Source organism: Microtus oregoni, unplaced genomic scaffold, assembly GCF_018167655.1.
Source record: "Microtus oregoni isolate MIOR12 unplaced genomic scaffold, Mior012 000011F_ref0000422, whole genome shotgun sequence".
Lineage (NCBI taxonomy): Eukaryota > Metazoa > Chordata > Mammalia > Rodentia > Cricetidae > Microtus > Microtus oregoni.
Window position 1 is genome coordinate 45534319 of NW_024543070.1, and position 6597 is coordinate 45540915.

The 6597-nt window shown below is 37.1% G+C and overlaps 1 protein-coding gene across 1 annotated transcript; it reads left to right on the top strand.

The window, feature by feature from the left end:
• Nucleotides 1–1053: 1053 nt before the first annotated feature.
• LOC121453481 (cathepsin J-like) lies at nucleotides 1054–5274 on the top strand. The gene is made up of 7 exons (XM_041660294.1): nucleotides 1054–1179; nucleotides 1467–1589; nucleotides 1684–1830; nucleotides 2285–2509; nucleotides 3478–3640; nucleotides 4274–4391; nucleotides 5175–5274. The coding sequence occupies exons 1-7, from the start codon at nucleotides 1054–1056 to the stop codon at nucleotides 5272–5274; spliced, it is 1002 nt and encodes a 333-aa protein (XP_041516228.1).
• Nucleotides 5275–6597: the final 1323 nt, after the last annotated feature.

The window sequence follows — 6597 nt, forward strand, 5'->3', positions numbered from 1 at the left end:
GGGGTGAGGGTAGAGAGACCCCAGGGAAAATCAAGTAAATACCAAAGACTATAGTCTAATCTTCAGAAACAGAGGTGTGTGTAGGTATATTGGAATAGGTAGCAAAGACAAAGATGGCACCACATCCCTTATAGATCTGTTTGTGTGGGGTCCCATTATGTGAAAGTCTGGATCTGCCCACAGAGATTTACACCAGGTCCTTTGAATACCAGTAAACATCACTGGCACCTGCTGGTCCAGAAGAGATTGTCTCTTCCACACAAACCCAGAATGGATCTGTTTTCAGTTCACATGGACAGAAGTAGTAGCAGATGGTATGTTCCTATCCAGTGCTATGGGCAGTGTTGCTTTAGAGATCCAGCAAGTTCAGAATCTTTTCATTTCACGATCAGCTTGCTATTGTACTCCACCTATTTCCATGGTTCGGGCCTCCTGTTGTTTTTTTAGCGTGATCCTATTCTGATATAGGTAGTTAGCTGAGAATATGATTTCACAGTTCCAAGGGTAGAATACAAGGAATAGTAAGTGACTTTTACAAAATTCTTATAGAAGATATTTTAAAATGGTTTATTAAAAAAGAGAGGGTTAAAGTCAAGCCTAGTACTTTATGCATGTTAGAAAAGCTTATGATGTCATTTAGTCCCAATCCTTAAGTTCACCTTGAAAATAGATTCCAATACCATATGACAGAAATTTTGATTGGTATAAACAATGACTCAGTGATATCCTAGACTATGATAGCTCTTTTACTTCTGTTCCTCACAGTGGGTGAAGACATTTCTGAAGTAATAAGATGCATTTCATCTAAAGTTTTCATTGCTAGAATTCTGGACTCATGCTCTTCATTTTGTATTGAATCTAATAAACATCATTTCATGACTCAGTTCAAACACATCCTACAACTTTTCTGCAGTCTCTCAAAAATTATTTGGAAGAATAAGTCAAAACTTTTATTGACCACAATGGATTAATTTATTATGAAGGAGTAAGAAGACATAAAATTATTTCTGTAGTTATGTCTTCATTTCTCTTTCTTATCCAGGCTCTTCAGCTATGACTCCTGCTGTCTTCCTGTTCATCCTGTGCTTAGGAGTTGGGTCACGTGTTTTGGCACTTGATCCCAGTTTCGATGCTGAATGGGAAGAGTGGAAGATACTCTATGAAAAATCATACAGCCTGGTTGGTATCCTGGAAACTGTCCAAAAGGGCCCCAGAGTGCAGCTGTCTAGGCATAGTAGAGGTCATAAGTGCCCCACCACAACTACCACCACTGAGGTTGCTTAATCACAACCATTGTGAGCAATGGGTAACCAGATTCCCTTTCGTCAATATGAGGAGAATGTGTGACTATTGTGTCCTAGACTAGCTCTCCTTGGCCTCTAATCACCTGCACAGTAAATCCACAACATCAGCTTGTATAGGAGTTTAATTATAAAGAAATGTCACCCATTTTTGTTCTTATCCAGGAGGAAGAAGCACTGAGGAGAACAGTATGGGAAAAGAACATGAAAATGATTAAACTTCACAATGGGGAGAATGGCCTGGGGAAAAATGGCTACACCATGAAAATGAACGCCTTTGGTGACATGGTGAGCGTGACATGGATTACTTCACACTGTGTTCTCTTGTGTGTTTTACATGGAGTCTTTTCTTTTATAATCATTTATGTACTTTTCCTTGAAGACTGATGAAGAATTCAAGAAAATGGTGGTTGATTTCCCAATGAAAATTTACCAGACGGGGGAAAGCTTCTGGAAACACTCTCTTAGTCATCTACCCAAACTTGTGGATTGGCGAGAAGAAGGCTATGTGACTCCTGTGCAGCACCAGGTTTGACGGTGCCACCTGCCCTTCTTCTTAAATCATATTGAAGAAGAAAAAACTTAGTGTCTCTGTTTTCTTTTTGAATGAGGAGATATTTGCAGCTCATTTTTTAAATAATATAATTTCTTCTTTGAATTCATACATTTTCCAATGTATATCGATCTTGACGTTCCACCAAACACATTCTCCAGATATGAACTTCTACCACATCTCATTTTAGAGTTCATGTCCCTTCTATTGTCATTAATAACTTATAAAGCAAGAAGTCTTTCACAAATGTGGTAGTGGGGACTCACAGGAGCATGTGCACACTATCAGTATCCAAGTCCACTGGGAGACTGACAACTCCTTTCTAGGCATCTGTCAACTGCCATTTCCTCATTTTCATGAATTATTCACTTGTTTATGTTGTTACCTGAGTTAACATTTGTTTGTGAAAAAACATATTTTCTTCCCTTAGGGCAATTGCGGCTCCTCTTGGGCTTTTGCTACAACTGGTGCCATAGAAGGACAAATGTACAAAAAGACAGGCAAACTCATTCCTCTGAGTGTCCAGAACCTAGTGGACTGTTCTCAATCTTATGGAAATCATGGCTGTGATTGGGGTAACACATACTTTGCCTTTTTCTATGTTTGGCTCAATAACGGATTGGAGGCTGAGGCGACCTACCCATATGAAGGAAAAGTAAGTGGACTTCATATATTGTCATTTCAGCTCAACGTAGCGAGGGACAACTGTAGATATGATACACTATCTTCAGCACTCAGATTGGATGGTAGAATCTCTCTATATACTCTTATTTCAGTCATTAAGTATCGACCTTTGCATATATTTTTGGTGTGATGATTTTGGTGTAGTTCCTTTCTGTGTACATTGAGAATATAGAATTTATTGCACATAAAATAGAATCTCTGCCGTGATGTAGGATGTCCTGATTTATATGTGTTACTTTTGTTTTTTCGATAACTTATAATTTTTATTGTTTTCATTTTTGGTATTCTCAGCACATGTTTATTTTTTTATTATTATTGAAAAATTACTGCCTCCTCCTCACCATATAATAATCAAAACACAAAACATACAGGGTATACTTTTATTTTTTAATGAATAAATCAGTTTTGGCCAATGACTTAGTGGAGTAAAACCAGTTGAGATATTCAAACAGAGATAGAGAGAAAGAGAGAGAGTAATCAGTTTCAAGGTGATTACAAGCAGCTGCTGAAGGACAAAGATGTCAGAACATTACTGGTAAGCCACACCTCTGTGGCAATACATAGATACAATGAAATGGGTTAATTTAAGATATAAGAGCTAGCTATGAATATGCCTGAGCTATTGGCAAAATATTGATGTAACTAATATAGTTTCTAGATGATTATTTAGGTCTGGGTTGCTGTGATAGGAAAGCATATACTCAACTTACCATGCAGCAATAAAAAATTATTATAAATAGGAGAAAATATTAGTTGTCACTGAGGACAAGAGAACTTATTTTCATTTCTAGATCTGCTAGTACCAATTCACTTCCTAGGATGATTTACAATAATCCAGACTTGTGTGCTCAATTGCAAAGAGCAGAGTGTGGTGGTTGTGATTCTCTCCCAGGACATGGAGGGAAGAAACTGAGTCTCTTATCTCTTCACATTTCAAAGGAAGGACCCTGCAGGTACAATCGTCAGAAGGCATCTGCTAAAATTGAAAGATTTGTGTCCCTCCCAGAACATGAGGATTTCCTAATGAATGCTGTAGCAAATGAAGGGCCCATTCCTGTTGCAATTGATGCGCTCCATGAATCTTTTAAGTTCTACAGTAAAGGTTAGATTATTTCCTTCTAGATATTAAAAAAAAGCCATTGAGACACCTCCATGTCATGACAAGTTCTCAGACTGGCTGCTATGTAAAAATGTGATATGGATTGTTAAGTTTCTAGATTTTACTCATCTCCATATAATAGTCCTGAGTATTGAATTTCAACTGGTATGAACTGCCAGATAAACGTGAATGTTTCCCATTTAATAAAATATATTGCTTAAGTAATTTCTCAATGCCTCTTCTTTTCGTGGACCTTTTAGATGTTTATAGAAACTGATTATCTGAAATAGAATTGAAACAGAGACTTTAAATTAAATAATTTAGTCCTGTAATTTTAACTTGGCATGAGACTCTAGAAGAAAAACTGTGAAGTTCCAAGGAGTCATTTCATATGCATGCATCAAGTAGCTATCAATAAATCTCACTATATTGAATATTTTCAGTTTTGTGTGAAACTGTATGTTTAATTTTTTGTGTGTGCCCCCATGTGTGAGTATTAGCATTCTTGTGAACAACTAACTAGCTCAAGTCTGTTTGTATCATTTCACTGATTGTTGAAATAGATCTATTGTTGGTGGCTGTGGTCACTGCCAGGTGTCCTGTGCATCTCACATTAGTTTCTGTGTTATTTCTCAGGCATTTATCATGAACCAAATTGCAGCCGTTTTAATTTGAGTCATGCAGTTCTGGTAGTTGGGTATGGATTTGATGGAAATGAAACAGATGGCAATAACTACTGGCTGGTCAAGAACAGGTATAAATTGTCATAAAAATCTTTATTTGAAATTTTAGGAGCTAGAGAAATGGTTCATTGGTTAATGACACTGGAGGCACGTAAAGGGGATTCTTGATGAGATTGCAATTTTGAGTCATTATTTTGATACAAAGTTAGAAGATTTTGTTTCATTTAAGTTGAACAAAATCTGTTCTTGTTTTCCCATGTGCATGAATGAGGTGTATTTGACTGTCTGCATGTCTGTAGACATGTGTGCACCAGTGAACATGTGTAGAGGTCTGATGTCATCATCAGTTATTTCTCAATCATTATATAACTTCTATATTAAGGCAGTGTTCTTTTCTGATCTAAGAGTTCACAATTTAATCTGGTTTATCAGCTTGCTCTTGGTATGTTCTGAGTGTATGTCTCAAGAATAAGTTTACATACCCACTATAATGTTAATCTGACTTTCCAGTGTGGCTCTTAAGACTGATCTCAGCTCTTTTACTGCTGAGTTGCCTAAAGTTCCAAGAATTTACTAACAGTATGTTCTCATAAAATTCAAAAACTTTCATTGGTGTCTAGGGTATCAATGTCATGTATGTGACATTGATTTAGTATAATGTGACACATTTGAGAGTTCTGAATTACGTAATTATAGAAAGGTATCCTGCTGTGGTTTTCACATTTCTTTGTGAGGCCCTCTTGGTGCTCAGGAGTAGACCCTCTGCCTTTCCTGATCATTTTGTTAGGTTGGCCTCTTGACATTTCCATCATGTGGTAAGTTTTCTACTAAATGAAAAATATGATCTCTTGCAGCTGGGGACAAAGCTGGGGCATGGACGGCTACATGAAAATTGCCAAGGACAGAAACAACCACTGTGGAATTGCTTCATTTGTCAAATACCCTCAGGTGTGACAGACTTATGACCAAATAGAAGCGCTTAGAAGGAGACTGCAGTTCCAGAAGTTTCATCAACTTCACAGACCAGCCTTTGCTTACTGTGTTAAATTGCTGAGTCTCTCATGGTCCACACTGCAGTGTAAATTCTGGGAGCTTTCAAATATTTCAAATTACAAGCTTTATAACTGGTTCTCTAACTAATGAGTGTTTATGATTCTAGAGACAACTTAATTTTCACTCTTAATACCTGTGTAAATAAAATCATTTAAAATTAATTTCAAGTGTCATTTCTAGTTTCTTTTCTTTTGTGCAGTGACTTTTTTGTGGTCAAGGATGCAATTCACCTTATAGTGGGGAATGAGTGTTGTGCTGGTGTCTGGAAAAAAAAGTGGGAGGGTCCTCCTTGTTGGGTGGCATTCTGTATTGTTGTAGTTTGCTTTCAGTGTTCTGTTTTTCCACCAGCATCCTTGCCAACTTTCTCCCAGTATCTCCAGGTTCTAAAAATATATTAAAAATTAAGGATGAAGAATTTTATAAACAAATTTAAAACTCACAGGAAGCTGTAATGCAGAGCGAAGTAAACCATCGAGGAGGATTTGAGTGATCGTTGAGAGAGAGCTTATACTACTGGAGTGAGTTGGTGGTCTCATCACAAATCTTAGGAAAGATGTATTTGCACCATAGGTTATATTTTGATTAGTGTTTTTCGCCACGTAATATTCATTTTACTTCTGTGTCAAGGAGAAGACTAGAAACTCAAAAGCCAGGTTTTTTTTTAGAAAATCACAGGGAATATTTGGGACCAACTAACTGTACACCCAACAGAGAATAAAGGCCTAAATATGGAAAACACTGAAAAATGATAAACAAGAAAAAAACCAAGTAGAAAGATGGACTTTCTAACTGGACATAAAGTTCTCAAAAAAAAAAGAAATAGAAATGGCTAGTAAGTACTTTTAAAAGTTTTAAAAATACTTACATACTTGGGAAATACAGATTAAAACTATGTAAATAATTCTGTCTGATGTCAATCATAATGGCAATGATCAGGAAGACATATGACAACAAATTCTGATGTGGATATGAGAAGGGAACACTTACACACTGTTCCTGGTAAAAGAACAGCTCCATTTACTGATCATCCCAGGCTCATATAGATTTGCCAGTCAGTCTTGAAAGGCTGAGACTTCCCTATGAAAAAGTGAGAGAAGATCCTAGAAACCCAAATATCTAGCAGGAATTCAAACACCAATGCCACCTCTGACCGCACACATTCTCACAGCTCGGAGAGGACACCCCAGGACTAGATGTAGATAAGTATCTCCCTTGGACCCAATG

Coding starts and splice junctions, on each gene's coding strand:
- LOC121453481 (XM_041660294.1), top strand. CDS start 1,054: ATGACTCCTGCTGTCTTCCTGTTCATCCTGTGCTTAGGAGTTGGGTCA. Junction 1,590..1,683: donor TGAACGCCTTTGGTGACATG/GTGAGCGTGACA, acceptor TTTTCCTTGAAG/ACTGATGAAGAATTCAAGAA. Junction 2,510..3,477: donor CCTACCCATATGAAGGAAAA/GTAAGTGGACTT, acceptor CACATTTCAAAG/GAAGGACCCTGCAGGTACAA.